At 39.8% G+C, this 27,093-nt stretch overlaps 1 protein-coding gene across 2 annotated transcripts; it reads left to right on the forward strand.

Moving 5' to 3' along the window:
* On the forward strand, positions 1-27,086 carry mzt2b (mitotic spindle organizing protein 2B). 2 transcript variants are annotated; one of them, XM_068055292.1, is made up of 5 exons: positions 1-159; positions 2,270-2,473; positions 6,665-6,813; positions 13,714-13,896; positions 25,506-27,086. In XM_068055292.1, exons 2-5 carry the CDS (start codon positions 2,292-2,294, stop codon positions 25,688-25,690), a joined length of 699 nt encoding a protein of 232 aa, XP_067911393.1. In that variant the 5' UTR covers positions 1-159; positions 2,270-2,291; the 3' UTR covers positions 25,691-27,086. The 2 variants fall into 2 exon arrangements, with proteins under 2 accessions (XP_067911393.1, XP_067911395.1); XM_068055294.1 differs by lacking the exon at positions 13,714-13,896 and having other exon boundaries at positions 2-116.
* Positions 27,087-27,093: the final 7 nt, after the last annotated feature.

The raw sequence follows: 27,093 nt of genomic DNA on the forward strand, positions 1-27,093 counted from the left end.
GAGGCGCAGGATCGGTGGTTGTTAGGGGGAAGCGGCAAACTGTGAATCAGTGGCGTTTACAGTTCCCTGTGCCGTGGAGGTGGATCATTCTGGGGGAAAGGTTACCTTTTAAATGGGTGAATTGCCGCCAGTTGCCTCTCCGCTTTTTGTTACTGTCGTGTAAGTGGGGCGAGGTTTCCAGTTACGATTAAAATATCATTTTATAGCTTAAATATAAATTAGTTCAGCCTGTTTTCCAATAACGAGAGTAATTGGGCCTTAAAGCTATGCTATTTAATCCTCTTCTAAATTATTTTGGTTTCAGTTATTTACCCAATTTAGCTCAAGAAATATCAATAATCCAAAAGCAAAATACTGGAAATCTCTCTCCACAGATGTTGCTGAATATTTCCACCATTTTCTGTTTTATATCAATATCCCGTTGGTTTAAATTCCTCCCGAAGTCTCCAATCCTTTGGCTACAATTGGAGTATATCAACATGTAACGACAAGAAGGGCAAAAGGCAACTATATTCTCTGAACTGTATTTCAATCAATGGCCAAGTGGTTGAAAAAATATTAGCCCACTGCACAACCCATTTAGCAACATAGGGACAGGAGTAAGCTATTCAGCCCTCGTGCCTTTTCTGCCATTCAGCTAGACCATGGCTGATCTGCACCTGGACCTCATTAACCTGTCTTTGCTTCATATTCCTTGATTTCCTTATCTAACAAAAAATGTCAATCCCAGTTAATTGATGTAGTATCCTCAGCCTTTTGAGGAAGAGAGTCCCAGATTTTCAGACTTGTGGCCCTGTTTTTTTTTCTCTTTTTTCATGTTTTTTTTACTGGTTTGTTTTCTCACTTCTTGTTGGTTTCTTAATTCCTTTACTTTGTGTTCTGGACAGCTGCTATCCTGCCATTCACATCTCATCCAGACACATTGTTTCTTTTCTTGTCCCGTTACCACTGCCTTTGACTTTGTACTGTGAAATCTTTTGTCATGTAATCACTCCTGCCCTCCACCCTTTTGTTCTTCTTCGCCTCTTTCCCCCCTTTCAATTGCTCAGAACCTATTCTATTTCTAACTTTTCCCAGTTCTGATGAAAGGTCACAGACCTGAAATGTTAACTCTGTTTTTCTGTCCACAGGTGCTGCCTGGCCTGCTGAGTATTCCCAGCATTTTCTGTTTTTATTCCACATTTTCCCTGTTCTTTGTGTGGGTGAAAAAGTTTTTTTTATTTACCTCTGAATGGCCTAACTCTAATTTTAAGATCATATTCTCTTGTTCTGAATTCTCGCACCAGACGAACCAAGGCAGGTAAATGGAGTTAAGATGTAGATCAGCCAAAACCGTATGTGCCTTATCAAATCTCTTTATCATTTTAACACCACAATTAGATCACCCGATAATCTTCTAAACTCTAGGGAATAAAAGTCCAGTTTGTGGAATCTTTAATCCCTGGTATTGTCAAAAAAACCCTTCCATCAGAAAGAAATGCTAATAAATGTTTTTCCTATGAAATGTATACTTTGTGACATTCAACGAGACTACAGATAAGCAAACTTGAGTTAATTTTATGTAACACTCTCACTATGCCTAGACTGAATGCTAATGCAGTAATAGAAACAGAAAATGCATCTGTGGAGAAAGAAAAACAATGCCAGGTCGATGACCTTTTGTCAGAACTGGCGAAATGTTAACTCTTTTTCTCCGCAGATGCAGACCTGATGAGTAGTTGCAGCATTTTCTGTTTTTATTTTGGATTTCCAGTACCAGCAATATTTGCTGATGCAGTAATGGTGTAATAAACAATACAAAGCTAAATCCTGATTTGCTTGATTTATGTAATCTGTTCTTTAGTAACTTTCTGTTTAAACTACATTGCTTTCATTAATGTGGTGCTGATTGTGTGATGCTTCTGTTTAGTTGGAAAATCCAGGGCCGTTGGGGAGGTACTGCACAGCATCTCTATAGGAGACAGTGGGATTCTGTGGTCATTCAGTAGTGTCTCCTAATGGCTGTTTATGGAGAATATTGGTTGCAACTTGGGAGAAGACTGTACCCTGTCATCCTGGGTTAGGTGTCAGGCTCTCTAGGAGAAGAATAGGAGAATTGGACATACCAAATGAATTGAGAACTTCCTTGAATAGATAGACATTAAAAATAATAACAAGATGGCAGCAGGTTATGTAATGTTTAAGTTTCTGGTCATTTAGTATGGTATGACTTACTTGGTTCTTCTCATATGGTGCAAGGGATAATGTCTTGTTACTTATTGGATTTCAGTTTGAGGTTCCAGTGATAACAGATGGCTGTGCCACAGCAGGCTGGGATTTCTGGCCTAGACGCCCAGCAGACTCTCCTGGCCACAGTCAGTGGAAATGTACAGAAATATGCAGTCAAGAAGAAGAAGATCCTCAGTGCAGAAGAGCTGGAGCTGTATGAGCTCTCACAGACTGCTGGTATTGTCATGGATCAGGAAGTGTTCAAGTAAGTCTAAAAATAATCACAAATGTGAGAAATAACCCTGGAAATTAAAAATGGATAATGGTGAAATGGTTTCTTTTCAGAAGTTGATCAACTACTATGTATTTGTTTTCTGTTTTATTTGAAATGTGATTAACCTTTCCTACAAGCTTAAATTGAATTGTTTTTCATAATTGTAGCAAATAATGCCAGCAGCCTGTGAAAAAGTAAAATGTACAGCCAATGAAGGAAATCATTTCCACAAGCAATGATCATCTGTACCACAATGATGCAAAAATGCTGAAATGGCAGATTTTTACTTCCAGAACAGGCTTATAGTAAGAGTGCAATCAGCAAAATCATTAAGTGCGGATGTATGTTGCTTCTGTTTTACATTCAGGCAGCCATAGTTCAGTGGTAGCATTCTCACCTCTAAATCAGAAAGCCATGGGTCAAGTTTCTCTCCATAGATTTGAACACATAACTTAGGCTGACACTTCAGTGCATTACTGAGGAACAGGAGTAGACCATTCAGCCCTTCACACGTGCTCCGCCATTAGATCATGGCTGATCTACATCTTAATTCCATTTACCTGCCTCGGCTCCGTAATCCGTTAATACCCTTGCCTAACAAAAACCGATCAATCTCATTTTTGAAATTTTCGATTGACCGAGACTCAGCTGCTTTAGGGGGGAGAGAATTGCAGATTTCCACTATCCTTTGCACAAAGAAATGCTTCCTGACATCACCTCTCAACAATCTATCTCTAATATTAAGGTTGTGCCCCTATGTTCTAAACTTCCACCAGAGGAAATAGTTTACCTCTATTAACTCTTACCTTAATTAAGTTCAAATAGATCACCCTTACTCTTGTATACTCGAGGAAATACAAACCTAATTTATGCAACAACGGGAGTCTGTCAGAGATGCTTTTTTTGGATGAGTCATTAAACCAAGGCTGTATCTGCTCTCTCATATGGATGTAAAAGATCCCAATGATCAGGGGTGTTTTCCCAGTGTGCTGGCCAACATTCATCCCTCAATTGACATCATTAAGACAAATTATTTGATCATTATCATATTGCTGTTTGTGAAACCTTGCTGTATGCAAATTGCCGTAAAGCACTTTGAGACTTACTGAGGCCATGAAAACAGGTATATAAATGCAAGTTCTTTTTTCTTTTCATCAGTACCGTCTTTAATACTATCAACAGCTGTGATTTTGCATCAGATAGACTCATCTGACATTCCCTGTCATTTCAAAATGAGTTGCCCTGCCTTCTGCTTGTGACATGCTCTGCTTTCTTTGTTCATTCAACCCTTTATCGTCATTGCAGTGATTGTCTTTTAATTCCCTTCTCCTCCCCCCTCTGCCCTTTACTTTTTGAATGCAACTTTTTTTCATTTCTGATGAAGGCTCTCTTTTTCTTTTCTTAGATGCTGACTGGCTTGTGCATTTTCAATGTTCTCTGTTTCACCATTTATTTTTTGTTTTGGCCAAATAGGTGTTTGACATGCACTGAAACTGTTATCCTCTTAATGACACAGCTTACATATCTGAGCTCATTATTGTTGTGCTGGACAGTACTATTCTGCTAGTTAAGAATATAAAAAACAGCAAGGAATGACGCAAAGATTGATAAGGAAGGTAAAATAAGAGTATGAGAGAAAGCTAGCTGGAAATATAAAGACAGATAGTAAGAGTTTCTTTAGATGTTTAAAAAAGAAAAGAGTTAATAAAGTGAGCGTTGGTCCTATAGAATGTGAGTCTGGGGAATTAATAATGGATAATAAGGAGATGGCAGATGAATTGAACAGATATTTTGCATCAGTCTTCACGATTGAGGATACAAGTAACATCCCATTATTAGCTGTAAGTCAGGAAATGGAAGGGAGGGAGGAATTCAAGAAAATTACAATCACCAGGGAAGTGGTACTGAACAAATTGTTGGAGTTGCAGGCTGACAAGTCCCTGGGTCCTAATGGACTTCATCCTAGGGTGTTAAAAGAAGTGGCTAGTGAGATAGTTGATGCGTTAGTTTTAATTTTCCAAAATTCCCTGGATTCGGGAAAGGTTCCTTTAGATTGGAAAATGTATTCTGCATTGGTGAGACCACATCTGATGTACTGTGTACAGTACTGGTCTCCTTAATTAAGGAAGGATGTAAATGCTTTGGATGCAGTACAGAGAAGGTTTACTAGACTAATACTTGGAGTGAGCGAGCTGTCTTACGAGGAAAGATAACTCCTTTATTCAAAAAGGGAGGGAGACAGAAAGCAGGAAACTACAGGCCAGTTAGCTTAACGTCTGTCTTGGGGGAAATGTTGGAAGCTATTATTAAAGATGTTATAGCAGGGCATTTAGAAAAATTCAAGGGAATCAGGCAGAGTCGACATGGATTTGTGAAAGGGAAATCATGTTTAAACAATCATGTTTAAACAAATTTATCGGAGTTGTTTGAGGGAGTTACATGTGTTGTGGATGAAGGGGAGCCGGTGGATGTATTGTACTTAGATTTCCAGAAGGCATCTGATAAGGTGCCATATCAAAGGTTACTGCAGAAAATAAAAGCTCATGGTGTAGGGGGTATCAGATTGGCATGGATAGAAGATTGGCTAGCTAACAGGAAACAGAAAGTAGGCATAAATGGGTCATTTTCTGGTTGGCAAGATGTAACGAGTGGTGTGCCACAGGGATCTGTGCTGGGGCCTCAACTTTTTACAATTTATATAAATGACTTAGATGAAGGGACTCAGGTATGGTTGCTAAATTTGCTGATGACACAAAGATAGGTAGGAATGTAACTTGTGAAGAGAACATAAGGGGGCTACAAAGGGATATAGATAGATTAAGTGAGTGGGAAAAGATCTGGCAAATGGAGTATAATGTGGGAAAGTGTGAAATTGTCCACTTTGACGGGAAGAATTAAAAAGAAGCATATTATCTAAATGGTGAGAGATTGCAGAGTTCTGAGATGCAGAGGGATCTGGGTGTCCTAGTGCATGAATTGCAAAAATGTTAGTTTGCAGGTGCATCACGTAATTAGGAAAGCTAATAGAATATTATCGTTTGTTGCGAGGGGAATTGAATACAAAAGTAGGGAGGTTATGCTTAAGCTATACAAGACATTGGTGAGACCACATCTGGTGTACTGTGTACAGTACTGGTCTCCTTATTTAAGGAAGGATGTAAATGCGTTGGGGGCAGTACAGAGAAGGTTTACTAGACTAATACTTGGAATGGGAAGGCTGTCTTATGAGGAAAGATTGGACAGGCTAGGCTTGTATCTGCTGGAATTTAGAAGAGTAAGAGGTGACTTGATTGAAACATACAAGATCCTGAGTGGTCACAACAGGGTGGATGTGGAAAGGATGTTTCCCCTTGTGAGAGAATCTAGAACTAGGCATCACTGTTAAAAATAAGGGGTCACCCATTTAAGACTGAGATGAGCAATTTTTTCTCTGAGGGTCGCGAGTCTTTGGAATTCTCTTCCTCAAGAGGCGGTGGAAGCAGAGTCTTTGAATATTTTTAAGACAGAGGTAGATAGATTCTTGATGAGCAAAGGAGTAGAATGTTATCGGGGTAGGTGGAAATGTGGAGTAATCAGTTCAGCCATGAACTTATTGAATGGCGGAGCAGGCTCGAAGGGCCGAGTGGCCTCCTGCTCCTAATTCATATGTTTGTATGTTCGTAAGTATCATGCTACTTGAATTGCATTTACTTCACAGTTTCCTCAGGTTGTAGTTCTGTAATTTTCTCCTGGTTCAGCATAAAGATCCATATCTGTCCCATAGATTTTGCTTCAGGAATTATTTTTTAAATTTCACAGATCTTGGTTTGCGTTGCTTCATAATTTGTCTTTCCCCGATGACACCAGGTTGAGTTTTTCAGCCTGTCTGATCAACGGCCTAACACCACACACCCCTCCCCCAACCCCTCACAAAACCATTCTTCTTATCCTTTGAACTATTTGCCATGCCGTTGTCCTTTACGAGCCTAGTGATCTTGATCATCTGTTGTGATTTGGATATGGTGTCCTGTGTGTTTTTCATGATTTTCCAATGTCCTCATCTAAACTGTAGTGTTCATCTTTGTGGTACTCCTTCAGATGAGGCATTATTTAAGAAGGGAATCATTGTTTCTGTTACCATCATCTGTTGAGTGTGGAAGGATCTGGTCCCTTTTACAGCTGTTCCTGTTTCTCATCCATCAGGTTAATCGTGGATCTGTTGAAGATGAACGTGGCTCCATTGGCAGTTTTCCAGATGCTGAAAGCCATGTGCGCGGGACAACGAATTGCAGAGATGTCCTCAACTGAAACACCGTCCGCAACGACACAGAACAGCTTGGCGGACTCCAGAGGTGAGATACCAACAACAGACTAGCAGAAGCAATGCCCCAGAGTAATTAGTATTGCATTTGTAAAGCATACTCTTGAGTTTCTAATCTCTCAAATCTCATTATTCAGCCACAGATTATATGCTCCACAGAGGTGCTGTGTAAACATTTTTAAATATAGGGCTTCTCAAATATTAATGCCTTCCTTTCCACAATGCAAAGTGCATCTCACAGCCCAACAGATTGAGAGTTTTTTCAAGGTCGAATTGTTGAATTTACAATTGGTACAGTGTGACTTGGCTATGCGGCATCTGAAGAGGGTTTCTAATAGCTTTGTTGTCATTAATTTAAAGTTCAAATTTTGCGTGATAAGCTCAGTTTCTTTCCTTCATTATTCACTGTAAGTAGACTTGACTCATATAGCCAAGAGTTCCATTCCTGTCGCTACAAAAGGGTTCTGGGGTTTACTTCTGGGAGTGACGAGCACAGTATGGGACATGTCTGTGACTGCTCACAAAGTGAGTTCCTGATCTCGGCCATGGTGCCATTGGAAGGATGCTCCCTCAAGGGAGGGAGAGAAGCACTGTTTGGTTTTGGGGCAAGGCAAACTCCATCAACTGCAGGTTCCAATGGTCAAAATGAAACTATCGGCAGAAGCCTGCATGCACACCACCTGCCATCTGTTCAACCTGGGAATGATGTGTGAAATAAAAAAGAATTTCAGATAAAAATAAATGCAAATTGGAAGAAACCCTGCTCCTCTATAAGACCGTTATCATATATGGTGCTTCTCTTAAGCCATTTCAGAATAACCTTTGAAAGTACACTGTAATCCTGACACTAATGCAGGAAATTGTCCTAGCTATTCATTTGAATATTTTGATGTGAATTCTGGAACCCTAGCAAAGCAAAAAACTTTATTGCGCTTATCAAAATGCTGAAAAATGGAACAGAGAGTACTCTGTGTCAATGTACAACACAAGTTATATGTGCAGTAATCCTTGTTTAACTCTGACTAACTGCCTTAACTTTACCTCAGAAGAGATCACTCTGCCCCAGCTGCATGTGACATTTCTATTGCTTACATCCACTATACTTCCAATTTAGTGCCACGATCTCTGAAGAAAAATTGAAGTAAAATATGGTTTTGAGGAGAAGGTTGACTTTTCTTCCTGCAAGATGTTGATTGCTGCTGGAGTAATGTTCGTAGGTATCAACCATCCTCTGATACCTTGCTCAAGTATGCAGATCTAGAGAGTGAGTGTTGGCAGCCAAACTTGACTGTGCCCTTAGCTGATATTTACCAAATATGCAGACACTTTCCAGCAGGGGCGAATTAATAGTGATCAGAAGCACAAATGATGGCTTTGTCTTTTTCTCTTTTCCACCACTCCTTGCCTAAGTGTGATGAAGCTAATTGTAGCATTGTTACTGCTGCCTTATCTTAATTAGTTGACTCAATACAGACTGGGCATTGAACCTGGGATCTTCTGGTTTCTATGGTTCAACTGCATCAACTAACTTGCATTTACATAGCTTTAATATAGGAAAACATCCCAAGGTGCTTCATAGACTAGTAAAAATAGGCATGCAACTTGAGTAAAGGAGTTAGGGGAGGTGGCCAAATGCAGTGTTCAATAGACAGGTTTTGAGATTGCTTTTGAAGGTCGGGAGAAATGATGGGGAGGGGTTTAGTGAAAGAATCAGGCTGTGACAGCCAAAAACTCTGCCACAAATTGTGGAAAAGGAGGGGGGAAATTTTAGGAGTTGGATTGAAGAAAAAGAAGAGCTTGGACTGGGACATAAAGGTGGAGGAGTTCACATTATACAGTGGTGAAATTATTTTGAGAGATAGGGAGCCATTGTGAGGATTGGACTGGTGGGCAAGCAGAAATTAGTGGGTGGTTAGGACCTGCTGATGAAATTTGGCCTAGCTGGAGTTTATGAAGGGTGTAGCTTGGGAGGGAATTTCAGTAGCGGTGGAAGTGAGATTGGGTAAGCAGTAGGCCAGGTCAACAGAAATGGAAAGAAGTGGCCTTTTGATGGCCAGGATCTAGAGTCTGAAACTCGGATCTGGCAAACAGGATCCAGAGGCTGTGGACTGTCTAGTGCAGTCTGAGTGAAAAGTTGGGGAGAGAGCGGTAAGGGTATGGAGTTTTTGGGAGGTTAGATATTACTTTGGAAGAAGTAAGAACAACTTTGCAATCTGAACCATCAGGGTTAGAGGTGCTAATTTGGCTCAGTCGATTGCACACTTGCCTTTTAAGTTAGCAGGTTGTGCCCGAGGGACATTTCCTAGGCTGATGTATCAGTGCAGCAATGATGGAGTGCTGTATTGCCTGGGGTACTGACCTCCCAATGAGACATTAAATCAAAGCTTTTTCTGTCTATTCCAATAGTACAGGCGGGTAAAGGTTTGATGGCACTACTTTAAGAGTACGGAGTTTCTCCCTCAGCCAATACCACCACAAAAAAAACTCGTCTTAATGTGGCATCTTACTGTACATCAAATGGCAACAGCCACTGAACCTCAGTAATGCATTGTATGTGAAACCCTTTGGGATGTTTTACTGAGATGCGTTGAGATTTTTAGAAATGCAAGTTTTCTTTAAAAATAATTTTTGTATGGTCCTGAAATATCATATCCTTTTAAGAACAAAAAAGCATTTTGCAATATTATGGTTATATCTTCTCGAAGGTCTAGGTTAGTCTCAAGACATCAGTGGTTGGTTTGCTACAACTTCTGGTATCATAGCACTTGGTTTGAGATATCCAGGACTGTAATTATTTGAATCATTAACATAAAATGGAAACCCTACAAAATTGAAAAAAATGGTAAATTGGCATGGGAGTTTGAGGGAACGGTTTTGGGAGTGAATTAATTCATCTCCTTTCTTCCTCCAATTTGTTTTTGATCAGATTATGGCCAAAGAAATCTTCCCAAAAACTTGATTTCAATTAATTTAATGCAGTAAAAACAAAACAATTGATCTACCAGAATGCAGAAACATTGGTAAAGTGCCTCTTAAATTCCAGCTAATTAGCTACGTCCTGCATTAAGAACCATTCTTATTTCAATCTTCATATTATTTGATTTAAAATGGCATTTAATATAATTACAACATAGTGAATTTACAGATCTGATTATGGGTTGTTATATTGTTGCTATTTGCAACAGCAAGTTAACACTTGGTGACTGGTAGCACAAATGATGGGAACACCTCTGCAGTCACACTTGAAAGAGTTGCTGTCTGTTTGCTACATTGTGACTGCTGTGTGGAAATGGCGCAATTTATAGTGATGACGAGGTCACCAACCTGAAGCGTTGACTCCTTTTCTTTCGCCACAGATGCTGCCTGAGTATTTTCAGCCTTTTCTGCTTTTATTTCACAATTTATAGTGATAGGCTTTAAGCCAGTGTTAGGAGCTGTCTCATGCTTTCAAAGCAGAAGAAAGCTATTTATAAACTTATTACCTCTCCTTTTGCTTGAGTGCATTTTTCTCAGGATTAGATTCTCTAAATGGATGGCATACTTGAATAGGACTAACGCAGAATCCACTACTCTTACTGAGAGCCTATTGCATCTGTCTGTCTTATCTGTCCATGCAACATTGTTGTTGAAGATGGGGTCAAGCTATAGCAGGGAGAGGGAAAAGATCCTACTGCGTTTTCCTAAATTCAAAATAGTGGAATTGCAGAATTGCCACTCAATGAAAAACATTAAAAACAATGGCAGGTTGGAGCTATCCAGTGTACTTGACCACCAGTACATTCTACCATGAGATGACAAGTGAGTTCACAACTATAGTTCCCTAAATGTTGCGTTCATGATCTCTGTTGAGTAGATATCCTAATACTTCCCCAGAGAGAGAGAATTAAATGGCTGGTCAATCTTATCTGTCCTGTGGGTTGCATTTGCACAACGCGAGTGCCAATTTCATGTCTACTCATCCTGTTGACCAGGATACAGTTCGTGACCCAGAAAGATGTAAAGAAATAGGTGAAAAGAGAGATAAGATTTTTAGGTGTAAAACTTTCTTCACCCCTGCCCCTCCCCCACCCTTCCTGAAAATAACAGCAATTTGTTTTTGCCTTCAGGGGGTATGGGTGTCACTGGCTGTGACAGCATTTATTGCCCATCCCTAATTGCCCTAGATAGTGGGGTGGTGAGCTGCCTTCTTGAACTCCTGCAGTCCTTGGGGTGTAGGTACACCAACAATGCTTTTAAGAACGGAGTTCCAGGATTTTGACCCAGCGACAGTGAAATTTGGTAAAAGTGGAATCACTTCTGCTTTAAAAGAGCATAACTAAAAATAATCTAACTGGCCAGACTTATATGAAATCAGTTTCTCATTATACCCGTCAATTATGCAAAAAAAGTCCTGCGGCCCCTTCCAGTTGCAGGAGGAGGTCTTGTTAGTACCAGCGGGCATCACGTGCTTCCTCTCCAGGCCGCCTGGATGCAGAAAAGACTGTGGAAGAGAGGCAGGCAGCTACAGAGACTCTCTCTCTCTCTCTCTCCAGGATGGAACGTTCCGTGAATTGCAGCTTTAGCCAGGACATTTTTTTTCACAGATAACATTTTTAACCTTGACTAGCCCTGCCAAAGATGTACTCTTTCTTTAAAGTATTACTTTGTTTATTGTCTCCTTGACGGTCACCCTTGTTAATTTGTCATAATGTTCGGGCAGGTTTCCTCTGCCAGTAGTTCATGTTTGCTTTTACACCATGTTAATTGCTAGTTTCCAGTAGGTGACTGTATTTTAAAACCTAGTGCCAAAAATGTCTTTCTTTTAATATCTCGTCACCCCTGCTAGAAAGCACATGCGTATAAAGGCCAATTAAAGATAGAATTGAGCTCAAATGATGGCTCCAGGGATCAGCTAGTCTACCAACACTTATCAGTTAGACTCTCATGAGTAGCCGCTTGAGTTAGGTTTCAGAGGGCTGTACTCTATTGTACCTGCAACTGCAGAAATATATTGGATTCTACTGACCTTGTGGTATAATCTTTGGCTAAATTAGTATATTGAAGACTGCACTTCGACCAAGTATTAAAAAAACACAATTTTTATACCAAAAGTTGTTCAATAGATGATGAAGGAAGATAGCTCACAGGCTGTATTGATTGCACAGACCTGCCAGTGTGAACCATAATTTCCTGATCATTTCACTAGAGCAGAAGTGGCTCAGTATCTTTTATTTTCATAACTGTGCTGCTGAAGTGAAGGACTTTGACTGTGTTCAGGTGTTGAAATGTGCACTGATTCGTTTCACATGGTAGCAAGCAAAGGGCCCTTATTTTTTTTAAATCATTCTGAATGTACGATTGACACTTTGGAAATGATTACCCCCAATCAGATTGACTTTTTCTTTAAAGCATTAAATCACAGTACAAATAATAATTATATGGGCGCAGTGGTTAGCACCGCAGCCTCACAGCTCCAGCGACCCGGGTTCAATTCTGGGTACTGCCTGTGTGGAGTTTGCAAGTTCTCCCTGTGTCTGCGTGGGTTTCCTCCGGGTTCTCTGGTTTCCTCCCACAGCCAAAAGACTTGCAGGTTGATAGGTAAATTGGCCATTATAAATTGCCCCTAGTATAGGTAGGTGGTAGGGGAATATAGGGACAGGTGAGGATGTGGTAGGAATATGGGATTAGTGTAGGATTAGTATAAATGGGTGGTTAATGGTCGGCACAGACTCGGTGGGCCGAAGGGCCTGTTTCAGTGCTGAATCTCTAAATCAAAATCAAATCAAATTACATCAGAAAGTTAACTATATAATGGAGCGTCATCAGTGAAATTTCAATTGATTGGTGAAAGAACCAATTTGTGGAATGAGGGCTTGTGACTGGAGCTGTACTATAATGAAGGTTTGGCCTGTCACATTTCTAAAGGCTAATCAAGTTACTGTGAGCTTTCCTACCAGCTGAGCCCTTGTTAATAAGCTGAAGTTCAGCTCTTGGTGTCCAGTCGTTTGGTATTTTGTGCAAGTTGGGAGGCGAGGTGTAGCTTCTTGCTGCTTGTGTTTGTCTCTCTTTCCTCCTTATTTTCCTCTACCCTGTTCTCTTGCTTTCACTGAACAGGTAAGACACAAATCTCTGTTTAGGCAATACAGATGTCTTAATGCAACATTATACAGTAACCCTGCACTGAAATATGCTTTCAAATTTTTTTTTTACTGGAACAGATTCTATTGCAAATTGCAATATATTTTTAAGAGGGAAGCCAATTTGGCATGCTGTCATCTGTATAGCTTCAGTATTAAATAGTTTCTCTCACAGTAGCTTTGTGATGTAATGTAGTCTATAACATGATATGCATTGTTTTAAGTCTCACATACATAGATCCATATTAAGTAACTTTTATAATCCTCCCAGAGACCACATTAAAAGCTAACTCCAACTATGAGGAGGAATTTGCTACTGTACAAAAAATTGTCAGCCTTGTGTAAACCATGCTGTTGCATTTGTAATTTAAAGAGGAAGTCTTCCATTGGGATTTCCTTTAAGAAAATCAGACCTCCTTGTGGCTACTTTCTGGTTACTGAGCTCATACTCCTGAGCTGAAATGCTATTGGTTAATTATTGTACTGGATGTTAACCCTATTCCTTTACATTATTTGTCTCAGTAATTGCTCCTAGTCAGTTCCCCTGACTATGATGCACATAACTCAAAATCTTCCTAAAAGAAATCAAAGACTAAATCAAAATATGAGGAGGTATTAGAATTCTTCAAACTTTTTCTTAAAGTGGTTTTGATGATGACTCACTCTTTTAAAATTGTCTGCTATGGTAATAGAGCTCAGTTAAAGCTACACTGATATATCAGTTAAGTTTGTATCTTTGCAATGGGCTAAGTTTCTGTATCTCTCTCCATCCTGTGTTCTTTAATATGTTTTCATCTCTTTCCTCTCTGAACTAGAGCATTCGTTTATCTCCACAAAGAACAGTAAAATCCCAGCACTCTCCTTTTCCTCTGCCCTTCGATCTCCGAGACTAGCCACTAAGATTGTGGTCTACAACCCTGCTGATGCTTGCTCACCTCTCTCTCAAGGTCCCCCTGGTTCCTTCCAGTTTTCTTGCTGCCTGTTCTCGCCCTTCTCAGGTTCCGTTTATTAGTTTATCTGATGGGTTCCTGTACAGTCAGTGATTGCACTAGGAACTAGATTACAAACTGAAGGCATTTACAGAGTGGAGCGGACTCCTTGTACCTTTGGGCTACTATCTAGAATTAGAAACGACAAGATAAGAGGTTTCATTTACCCAGGCTATTTCCTTTTGATAGTACTCTTGAGTGAACGATGGATGCCAAACTTAGCATATGTCCAAGTCGTTTGCTTTATAATTCTTCTAAATTGACAGCATATTGCTATATTCCATCTACTTTTGTTTTGAGTACTTCTTGAATTATTTTGTGTATTTCTTAAATTCTCCAATGTCCCTCAGATGTTCTGCCCTCCGTCCTCTTCTTAAGATGCTGACCACGTTGAGATACGGTTATGTGGGCCTCAGCAGCTTCTCTGGAGCACGTATTCATGGGTGAGCCAAGGCAGAGAGTTCTTGTGCGCTCTTTGACTTTGGCATGTTCAGCTGCGATCAGCTAATCTCGCACAAACCGGGGATTGCACCTACGGTCCTCCTGGCCTGTATTACTCAATACCACACTAAATACTGTATTTGCCCAGTAAGCCATTTTTTTGGCGAGAGAGTAATCTGATCAAGAAGCTTTTTTTTTAAGGAATATTTTGTTACCTTTGTGGGTAGAAATCGCATTGTGGAAACCATAGGAAAATATTACCAGTAGAAATAAAAGTAAAACTCCTAAATTAGGATTATCCATATCTGGTTGAAGTTTTAAGTTTTTGTTTCTTTCAACATCTGGGAGGTACTTCTTTTTGTCCACATACATCTATATGATATAACTATATGCCCACTAATTGCAGTAAGTGTGAGGTTGCCAACATAATGGCCCGGATTTCATTACTTCTCTGAAACTGACAGCAATTGCTGGAATCCTCAAGTGTGCAATTAACGCTTCTCCAGAGGGTGTAAAGTAACCCCCCCGCCCCCCCTTCCCACCAGACTGCAGTCAAGTAGAAGTCACAGAACTGACGAGAACTTGCGCTATTAGTCTCACTGTAAAAAAAAGCCCTTGAAAAAGTTGCACCTTGTTGAATGAGGTGTAATTGAGTTCTTAACAGCATACTAAGTTCATACTGCTGAAAAACTGATTTTATATTTGTGGCATGTCAAATTTCATGATTATGATTAAAAATTTCCACATATCTTCAAAACATTTTTTTAAAAACATGTGGTATTTGAGTTTCTACCTTAATCCCATGTGTATGACCCAATCATTTATTTTGCTTTCTGTAACATTTAATTAAAAGTGAAGGATAATCAATGCATTTTATTTCCTGACTTGCTGTCTATAAGAATACTCCAATGTTATTGGCTGCTTAACCTGCTTGGTGACTCCACTCTTGCTGGGCGCCTGGTGAGCCCAGTGATTTGACACCAGATTTCAAATAACTGTCGCTTCACTGCTAACTGCCAAATCCAGCCATGAGATACTACCAGAGTTTCAATAAACTACACAAGGGTAATATCGTTGAGGGGCTTGGATATTATGTGAACATTGGATTTATTTGTGTTTACAGCTATAAGTATCCTAAATGTTATAAAGTAGATAGCAAAAGTCAAAATGGAGTGACCTGTGTATTCCACGGTTATAATGGGGATGACACTGGCTAGTCTCAGGTGGGCCTTTGCAAGTTAGGACTTGGATGACTGAGGGTTAGTGTTTTGACAGAGTTTTGGATTACTTTGTACAGTAAATTCCAGAAAGCTTTGCTATCCTGATGCAGCATACTCTGATGCTGAGATGCCAAGGTTTGTATGTTGTCCAGTCTCTTTCCCCCATCTCTTCTTCCATCTGTTCCCAGTGTGAATTATGAAGTGTGGCAATATCTCACATAACCAAATACAGCCAGCACCATAAAACCTTACTGTCTGCAACCTGTTAAAATGGGAGTGTGTTTTGTTACACAACAGAAAAGGGTTCTGTCTCACTGCCCACGAGGGTGGTGGAAGTGGAGACAATCAATAATTTCAAAAGGAAATTCAATGGGCACTTGAGGGAAATAAACTTACAGGGATAGAGTGGGGGAATGGGACTGACTGGACTGCTCTATAGGGAGCCAGCATGGACTCAATGGACCGTATTTCCGTCTCCTGTGCCATAATGACTCTGTCTCCACATCCTATTTTGACGTTGGACATTAGGCCTTCTGTTAAAAATGCTTTTTTAAAAACCGTTCTCTGAAAACTTGACTCCAATTCACTGAACCTGTCATGTATGAAACTGATCCAATAACGTTTCCCAGTTCTGTAGGATTCATTGAGGTCGACTGCACTCTGAAGGAATTTGGCCTCTTGACTACAGAAATTGACGTGATCAAGACTTTGTGTTCATATTAATAGGTTTTGATTTCTTAATGATTTTTTCAGTATGTTTAACATTTGAATAAGTTGTGCCAATTACCTCAGTCAGATGCAATAAGTGCTATATAATTGGATCAAGGAGTAACTGTTCTGCAATGAAACACTAACTTACTAACCTCCAGTAGTGGGGCCAGAAGCAAGACCAACCCAGTAGTGTTAGTGTAGCAACTCAATCCTACAGTGGTTCATTTTATTTGTTAAACACTGCCACTGGTAGAGCATCACTATTTTTTTCAATAAATCAGCTGGTTGCTTTACAGTTACGTCTCAATGTTTGTGGTTACAACTGAGCCATAATTTTTTTTTAATAAAGGTGAGTGTTTGAAAGCAGCAAGACCTCCAAAATATAGCCTTCACTGTTGCAATACTTTTTCAGTCATTCCCGCAGTCCTGTCGATGTATAATTTAGTACTGTTGCTTAATTTTTTACGTTCTGTTAATCTGAAATATTTCATGGAGCAGGTGCAGCTGTGCTCCCTTTCTCAAAATCCCAGAAGTTAAATCCGTGTTTATAGGATTTATAGCCTGTATATGAGCTAGCCACTAACATGTAAATCTTAATATTTTTAATTTCTTATTTAAAAAGAAAGCTCCCCTTGACAAATGTAAAGAGATCTATTATTCTGTATGCAGTGGTTTGCAATAGCTACAAGTAACATTGAAAAAGACCTAGGTGTCATCATTGACACAGTGCTAAACACGTCAAGCTGATTGATAGCCAATAGAATGTTGAAGTACATAACCAAAACAAGGGAATGAGTCAGAGGAAGCTGTAATAAAACTAAATTATGCCTAGTTCTGGTCCCAAAGGCATAAGAGAGACACTGGAGGCACTGCAGAGAAGAGCCATAAGGTCAGTGTCAATGGTCGAAAACTTGGGCTCCTTAGCCTAGAATGGAGGCATCTGAGAGGTAGTCTTATAGAAATATATAAAATAGTTAAAGGCATATTAATTTAAATTTTAAGTGTGGGATAATGAGACACTGATTCAAACTAACACAGTTAGTATTATGATTGTTTTTGTTGACAAGAGGGTGTGCAGTGGTCACCAATAACAGGAAAGAGTCCAGAACAAGCAGTTCGATTAAAAGAAAGAAGCAGTTGGACAGTGTCAAAACTAAAGATTTTTTTAAACAAAATTACTTACTTATGACCACTTTCAAAGGGCTCCTAAAGTTATGCTCCAATAATCAGTGAAGTAGAAAGATTAAGCAATAACGTGTGAGCTCTGGTTCCTGGTGCGATCTGACTGTCTGAGAGGGGAGTGGGTTAGGAAGTAGTTGATCTAAGGGTTGGAATTTTCTAGGTATCCAGATATATGGAAACACTCAGTGCTGCACAAATATCCATCTCTTAAAAGATGATTCATTAATCCTAATGTACATTGACCTTTTTTCTAGAAATGCATTCACAAAGTAATTCCGTTTTGCCAATTAATCTAATTTGAAAGATGGAATGGATTCTTATAGTAATGTGTTTGTTGAAAGCATTGCTTTCTACCTTAAGCCATTAAGATAAAGTGTGTATGCAGAATATATACTTGACATTGGCCCATAAGGAGCTTGACGCAGAGTCATTCACTCATTCATCTAACCATTTCTGGAGCTGTCCATGTTCTGCTGCTTCATCTAATCACCTGCTTATTCACTGCCTTAATGCAATGCTGGCTAAGTGACTGATGTATCTAGCAACTCTGTCTTTCTCAGATTCTCATGAAAAATAATATGTTGTACTTAATGTGCTGATGAACTTGTGGGAAAGGAATTATTCACTGGGGAGTAGGGTGAGGGAGTGGGGAAATCAGGATAGTAACTGAATTAATTATTAGGAGCTACCATGTTAATTTTCCGAATTGAGTCATTGCTTAGGGCCTGAATGACAAGAGGACTTGGATTTGTAAAATCTCTGTGTGCATTGTCAGATTTATTCTCCAGCATTGCAATTAAGGCTGTAAAGAAGCTTCAGTTTTTCCGTTTGGGTGTCTTTTTCAAAGCGACCATTCACTGGATCTTTGGTGCTGGGAGGTCCTATCTCTACTACTCCTGCTGTCTTTTGATTCTGATCCTTGCCAGCTATGAAGTTATAATCTGACAACTGGCCACAATAATGGCTCAATTTTTGGTTTAACTGGTTGTATTACAGCATTAATTTGTTCTATCACTGCTTTTGCTAGGAGGGTTGGGGAAGTTTGGGATTGAAGTTTTCTTGCAGACCAATACTGACAATAGTTACAATCAGCTGATAAAGAATGCACTGCTCTAGGGTAGAAACTTGTGCTTTTCTGCCCTCACTGATCAGTTCCTCCATGTAGGAGTCCACTATGGAGCTGGTAAGCTTCTACTGTTGACAGAAATTCAAACTCTCATCCTCTCAAGACTGGATTCATCCTCAGACCATTGAAGTGAGAGTCCAGGATTCTACCAGATTGCGGTAGCCTAATGATCTTTGCACTAGACCACTGTCTTGTGATCCTGAAATTGTGGAATGTATATACAGTAGAAATAACCCATTCTTGCTTTCCTGAAAGCTTGCAATTCTCCTGATGAATTTTCTGGGTTAGTTTTCCTTCAGACCAAATCTGTATAGAGAGAACCTTTGTGTTCCAAATGTTGGTGTGGCTGAAAGTTGTTTAGCAGGAAGATCTGCTGGTATCATTACAGTTTCTGCAAGATAATTGTCCTTTTGTTCTGTACAATAAGATTGTCCTTCTGCCTCATGCAGTCCAGGTAAATTTGTAGAAGTGCAGGGTTCTTTAGAATACTAAAAGGATCACCATTTGCTCTACAATCATTTCTACTGCAGCCTGACCTGAATCTTGCTGATTTAACCTTTTCTTATAGTATAGTGAAACCAGTCCACGAATAGGGACCACTACAGAAACATGTAGTTGGTGCCACAGTGTTGGGTGTTTCTAGTCTCAAATTATGCAAGTTAAAAAGTACTTGGTGTTTTTCTAATGTGTTGATTTGAAGTGTGGAATTTTCCAACCCTGAGATGTCTGCAGGTGTGAGGTATCGGTGATAAACTAATAAACTCCTGTTATATTTATTCTGGACACTATGTAGATATATTAGCTATATTAGTGGAAAGGTTTTTAAGTAGTGCGCTGGGCTTTTATATGGAGTGATGCATGTCTGCTTGCCTGCTTCCTTTACTTGGCTAACATATAGGAATATTGTGTATCAAAGGCATATGATTCTACATCAGGTCACCAACTGAAAATAAAACCTTGTTCACTGAACATGCCTTTTGATTGTTCCCATCTTGGGCTATCCATACAGCAATTGATACCTAGGTTACTGGCTACAGATATAATATAGGTATCTCCTGATGTGTGCAAAGGAACCTTAACCAATTGTCTTGGATAATGCTTGAAACAATTGATTTCCACTTTTTTTAAACCTAATCTGCAGTACTAAAATATGTCCCTCGGACTTTGGAGATAATTGCCCACCTTTGGATTTAGAACAGTGATTTCCTTTTTATGTGATCCCCTCCAAATATTTACACATTCCCATGGACCCCTATCCTAACTTCAGCACAAAGAAAAATACTCTTAATATAGTAGAAAATATTTTTATTGGTCTTCAACATAAATTACATAACATGCTTGCAAGTCAGCAAATACAGAATTCTCCTCATACTGAATATATGTCAGCCCAAAAGGAAAGAAGCCTAATCTTGTGGTTCCCAATTTGAAATTAACTGTGTGCTTTATTTCTTGTGCATTGTAATTAACCTCTGAAACTTTACCGCCACTAACAATACATTCTCAGATTTAGGTGGGAATTTCAAGGTTTGTTTCCCAAAGGATTTTTTAAAAAAATGAGGAGACTGCTTGCTTGTGTAGCTCCTACAACTGGCATCTGTTGGAAATGGCCTCAAACATTCTGTATCGTAAGGGTGGAACCCGAAGCAGTTAATCTGCCTTTTAACATGGCAGTTTTTAGTTCCCATGCTATTATTCTCAAATTAGTCATTTTGGCATAACCTGAACTTAGCTTTTTCTCATTGTTTTGGTCTTTTTTCCTAGTAGGAGACCATTTAAACTTTTCTAGGAATCCTCAGGCCTGAGAACCTAAAACTGTACATTAATTGCAGGGAGCTGACTTGCAGAATTCAAACCTGTAGCAATGATGGTTGGTGTACTGTTGTTGCACCTATCTGCTTTTGGTTGTCTTGAGATTGAACTAAAAGAACACATTCCGATTTTGTATTTGTTTCAAGACCCATGCTTAAGCCAGGTGGCCACTGCACAGCCTGAGATTCCAACGTCTGAAATACGCTGCTATTTACTCAGAACTGTTTACATTAGGAACAATCCAATTCCTCAGGCCTAGAATGTTAGGAACTCCATAATGATAAGTTGGAATAATGGACCATCCTGACATCAAATGGTTGGATAAATCTTTTCTCTTATAATGTGGAAATCCAGGGGAAAAAGTTGCCTATACTTGATTTGTTTTGAGAATTGTTGCATACTGAAGTTTTCCCTCAGGTAATTTGGTAGGCAGAATCCAGAATTGTGGATGTCGGACTGAAGGAGCTGAATATACTTTTCTCGTATCCTTTTTTATGCTGTTTGAGGCCTTGAGATACAAATGATATACAAATGTTATGCATTTGAGTGTAGATAATTTCTGTTCTGAAATTTCTGGGCTTCCTAATTACCTGTGGTTATTAATTGCTCAATTATTCTGTCTTTAGTTAACCACTTTTTGGCAGTGAACCGTAAAGTAGTTAGGTGTTCCTACACCTGGACATCCACTGCCCTTTTAGCATCAGAATGAATTCAGTTTCTTTTGGTTTGAGTGTAAATTCACCTGCAGCACTGAAGATACATAACATGCTGCTCTTGATAAAATGTTAAACTTGGCCCTGCATTTGAGCGATTTTACCCTCTGGTGTTGCACTTGACACTGCAAGCACAAGTTTCCATCTTCTGGTCACGATTTATTTTTATCTTTTGATTCTTGTTTCACAAACATTTGAGGTTTATGTTCAGATTGTCCTTCCTAGTTTTTTCCCATCCCCTTGTCAAATACCAAATGTTCCTGCAAAATATGAATCAAATTGAATTGCAGTGCATCTTTATTGCTGTATCTCAATAGTGTATGTACTCCATCACCAACCCAGAAGGCTGGTTAATGAAAAATGTGAGCTACACAGTTGTCAAGCCACTCCTGCGCTGCAAATGACCAAATGCTGTAAGGAAGAGGTTGTTTCTGCCAGTTTCTTTTTTTTTTACCCTTTTTTTTTTAACTACCCACTGTATACTCTAAAGGTGGAGTGCAAAATGCACCAAGTTGATGGTAGGTGAGTGTAAATGATGGCATATTGGACATTCTGAATTGGAGACCGAATGAATTTTTGGGTTCATCAGCAATAGAAAACCTATTAATAAGGGTCTACAAGCTTTACATTTTTGCATAGGTGCATTTAATGGTACTTTTGGAAGCACATACACAGTTTAAGTCCACGTTTGACAACTTCACACGTGTGTGTGTGATTGTAACAGATTTTCATCTGATTTAGGAAGTAGCAGTAGCACCAACAACAAACCTTCAGGACCTCAGAATTAAAACCTATCAAATCAATGAATAAGAAGTATAAACCCAAGTTGTTAGGGCTTCCGATTTCAAATGTCAGAGAGTCAGGACTCGGGGATTAAATTTATATATCCCTGCTTTAAAACACAATGGACAACTTGCATAAATATTGTGCCTTTAACACAGAAAATTATTCCAAGGCACTTCAGAGGAAGAAACAAACAGACCCCAATTTCTTTTGACAGGATCTCAATGACGAACGGCATGATTAAAGAGATTGGTTTTAAAGAGGCATTTAAACAGAGAGTGATGGATTGATTTGGAGAGGAGACCTCCAGAGAGTAGAGCTGAGACAGCTGAAGCCTCTGCCATCAGTGGTGGAACAGGGATGATTAAGATGAGGGGAGGATAAGACCATGTAAAGAGTGAAAATGATGACATGAATTCTGAAATTACATTTTTAAAGTAATTTCTTCCTCTTATGTAGGTCATGCTGTATTTGGTACAGATTCCTAGTTGCCGATACTTTTGCTGCTGATTAGGTTACTAAGCCATTTCAGGGCATTGAGGATGAACCACATATTGCAAAACTGGAGTCACATGTAGGCCAGACCAGGTATGGGTGGTGGGTTCACTTTCTTGAAAGACATCAATGAATCAGTTTGATTTTGTAACACGCTGACAGCTTTCTTGGTCATTTTCAGGTGCTAACTCAATTTAGCAGATTTGTTGAATTCCTAATTTACCATGATGGGATTTGAATTTAAGATCAATGGGCTGTTAGGCCAGTGCCATTTAACCATTAGGTACCACACCCATCACATAGAGTGAGCTGAGTGAGCCCTTGTCACAGCAGGGGTGATGGGAGTGTGAGGCATGATACGGGTGAGGATGAGAGCTGTGGATTGGAACTATTTTGCTCACTTGGAGGGTAAGCACTGAAACATACTAGTTTGGTTGAATAGTCTAGTTCTGTGTATGTATTTCTGTGTGTTTGGAGGGATTCACAGAAGGCAAACAGAGGACCTTGTAAAATCCCTTGTACATGATGTATTAGATTTGATGCACTTCACATGAAAGTACAACAGTGGGATAAGCACATGAGTTGATTGTGTTTTACTTCCTCTTTCTTGTAATAAAATCCCAGCCCTCTTGGTGCAAAAGGCCTGTGCATTAATCTACACTGTTGCTGCAGTGGTATTTATGAACTGGTTAGTTGTAGTAGTATTGTAGATAATAAAATTGACCTGATATGCTTCTGGGTCTTTGTATATGTTTGAAGTGGAGACCTGGATGAAAATTTCCCCATGTTCAACATAGACAGTTGAGTTAATTGTCATCTAGATTATGGGATCTTGAACAGTGTGAGTTTCATATTTATATTTGAGTTGCTGCTTCTCGACCTCATGCAGCCACCAGTTCCTGAGACTGATTGCGTTAACTGTCTTCTTGGATCACAGACCTGTGTAGACAACAGCTCAAGTGACTGACCGTGTCTGTTCTTAGAAGAATGTTCACTCCCACTAGCACTCGGGCTGTCTTTGTGGAATCAAGTTCTAGTATGATCCTGCTGGTGCCTGTTGTTGGAATAGATGCGCTTGTTACCTGCTGATTTATGAATTCCTGCAATCTGACTTCCTATCTTGGCTGTGAGTTAACATGCTGCTGGCAATGTGGCAGACCTGGCTTGCTTTGTGCTGTAGTTTAGTGCTGTGGGCAATGGCAGGGGAGCACAGTTAGGCTGCCAGTAGTTGGCTTTCACATTTTTTTTATTTGCTATGTAGAAGCTGCTTTTCTAATAAAATTTGTTTCCAGTGCTCTGACATGCTTTCGATAATTGCTGGTGTTCCTCTGAGACCAAGAGGAAAGATGTCTATCATAGCCTTTATGGAGGGGTGAGAATGTGGTCAATACCCACAAAGAGCAAGTATTCAAAGATCATAGCTCACATTCAGAGATTAATTAAATTTGTGCAGCACAATGATGTCAAAAGTGCCTGAATCTTTTCAGCAGGAAAATTTTCAAAGTTGAGTGAACAAGGTTGGTGATTCCAATTGTGCAGATGGTTTCCAAGCTAGTCATTTAAAGTCTCTCCACAGAGCAGGAATGGCTCTGTTTCATGCAGAAGCTTGATTCTGCCTGTGAATCTTCTCTCTCTGCTTACCTTGTGTAAGGCAGTTGATTGATGGAAGCAGTACCAGAGCTTTTTGAAATGTGTGCATTCAAATTCAAGCAGTGTTTTAGTGATGCAGCTTAAGTCCATGTTTCTGTGAGAACAATTTCATTTTATACCAGGAAGTAATGAATTTTCTGTATGTGGAAGGGATGATATGGATAAGGATTTAAGGCTTTGTGCTTTCTGTAAACTTATTAGCAGTTTTGGGAAAGATGAACTTCCTGCTGCTTCCTACCCCAGGCTGGTTTATGTCCTGCAATAGCAGACAATCCAGGCCCTGCACAGAGTGGCAAGGCGCAGGCTCGCCCCACCATCCCCCACATGCTAATCTTCTCATTTTAACAATGCCGCTGTGGCAATCTAGCAGACTTTGGGATCACCCCAATGGGAATCATACTCTGCAGCTGCTTTGAAAAATAGCACTGGTTATCTGCACAACTCCATAGGTAAATCCTTCAGAGCATGCAGAGGAAAGGGTTACCACATTAATAAAGCAAAATTACTTTTGAATTTTAACTAATTTGACATTGACTGTTGTGAATCTTCCCCCTCCCCCACCCCACCATCTCAATCAAGCAAGAGAGGTCAGTCATGGCTGTGGACTTGTCCACTGCTGTCTTTGCTACTCTATGATTCACTAGCAGGGACTTAGATAGGGACAGTGATTCTGTCTGTCCTTTTTCTCCCTGTGTTGAATCACCTCGCCTTTGCATGAGAATTTAATTGTTCCCTTCCTCAATGGCTTACACCCAAAAAAAAGTGAAATCTTTTCCAAAGAAGGAAAAATGTTGCCTTTCTCTCTCTACTTTTTTCTCCTTTGCCATCAATGCTCCACCCCTACCAGTCATATGTCGTACTGGTCTGTGATTTCACAAGCAGCAATTACCATCCAATATTTGTGGGCAGTCTGTCCAACTACAGGGCCATCAGAGCAAAGGCCCTGTTCTCACCATGTCCATTTCTGCATGTTCGACAAGGGTAAGTGAACAGTGATTAGGAGCAAAATTCCTGACTTTCTTTCTGTCCTACCTTCCTCCTGCCTCCCTTTCCCCCCCCCCCCCCCCCCGCCCCCTTCCTCAGGGACACCAAGGCTAATTGTGGCACCTGAACAGTTATCTAGACCAATACTGGGAAGCGGGGATTAAACTGCCAGTGCAACTACTTTTTATAATGTGTGTTTTTACTCCCTTTTGGCATCATGTCTGTCGGATTTAATCAAAACCACAGATGGGTTATTATCCTCTAGACTGGTGAGGATCCCCAAATAGACACAATATTGACAGAGCAGCCATCACTGAATTTCACACCACAACAGGGCACATCAGTGTATTCTGACCCATCTTTTCACCTTAGAGGAACACTAGCAACAGGACATATTGCCTCTGGTAGAACGCGTGATGCTTTTAGATTCCAAAATGTCTTGAATACAAAACTGACTGCTTTCTTCCCCCACCCCACCCCCACCCTTACTTCTTTACTTCGCAGTGAGAAATAAATCCAACACTGCCATCAGTGGTGCACAGCAGACACAGACAGAGCGAAGCACCACCCGCGAAGGATCCAGCCAGCGTGTGCCGCGTCAGCCTAGTGCCACCAGAGCTCCTAAAGGTAGCAGTACTGGGAAAACTACTGGAAGTGGCAGCAACACACAAACAACATCCAGCCAGTAGTCTGAAGAATGTTTACCATCTGACAAAGATGACAGCATTACTGGGCAGGGGATGTTTATAGCACGGGTCCTGTCCTCGTATTTTTTGTTCCCTGCACTGTCTTACAGCAAGTGAAATCTACTGCCATCGGACTCTTGATCACTTTAAATTGTTTGGACTGATGCAAGTTTGCAGGAAAGTGTGTCTTGGTTCACTGATAGTACTGGATTTTTACCTTTCACACCATGTGTGATCTAGCTTGTTTCTTTCATATTTTGCATACTACTATAAAACAAAAATGTCATTTTAAAAAGTGCTGATGTAAATGAAACAGGTGCTGGCCAACTTTTGAGGTGGATCAGTCCCTCTGCATGTCAATCTCATTGGATAACTCGTGTGACAAAGCCAGGGATGAGCCATGTTCAGCCTCGCATGTAGACAGATAGGTAGGCAACGGGTTTTCCACTTTGCCCTGGACATTAAGACTTCTCTCACTTGAACACAAATTAACATTCAGGCAAGTATTTTGCAGTACTTCATAGGAACAGTAGTAGGCCATTCAACCCTTTGAGTCTGTTCTGCCATTGAATTAAATTATGGTTGCTCTGTATCTTAACTCCATCTACCCACCTTCAGTTTTAATAACAAAATTTAGTCAACAGCAAGAGCTGGAATTTGCAATCAGGTGCAAAGCTTTTGGGTCAGAGTGCTAAAGAACTTAAGCTGAGCTTTAATCTCCTATATCTTCCAAAATGTAACTTTGTTAGCCTGCAAATTAACAGGATTCGCCTTGAGCAACACATACTCTGTAAATTGAACTTTAACTGTAAATTGATAATTGTGAGCCTCCCTGCCCCTGCTGCCAATCCACAAACATTTAATTTTCATGCCATCCTAAGCAGCTAAGATATAAAAATACTTACTGTAATAAGTTACTTGTTGATCTGCGGCTGAAGCAGTGTTTATGCTGTATTATGTATTTAGTATATATGTGTCTCCCAAAAGGGATACATGCTCCTTGTACATAAACTTGTATGATCCATGTGTTGTACAACTTCAAATTTTGGGCCAGCAGAAACAGAAAAACAAAATGGGTAAAAAAAAATCTAAATTTTCTATTGTAACTGAAGGAAGTGAACTGCTCGTATCAACACATTTTAATAACTTCTCGATTCTGGCAGTCTTTATTTACTGAGAGTGCATATTTTTAAATTTAGAATCACATCTTTTTCCTCCATCTTTTAAGAATCATGTAGACATCAATATACTATGATTGTAATAAACCTTTTGTATTGATTGTTTCATGCTGACCACATAACCCTACAGAGCGATCAGTCAGGTCCCAGCATTAATACTGATGCAAAATACTGTAGACTCTGAAAATCTGAAAGTAAAAACAGAAAATGCTGGATCCCAACATTGGT

Source organism: Heterodontus francisci, chromosome 23 (genome assembly GCF_036365525.1).
Source record: "Heterodontus francisci isolate sHetFra1 chromosome 23, sHetFra1.hap1, whole genome shotgun sequence".
Classification (NCBI taxonomy): Eukaryota; Metazoa; Chordata; class Chondrichthyes; order Heterodontiformes; family Heterodontidae; genus Heterodontus; species Heterodontus francisci.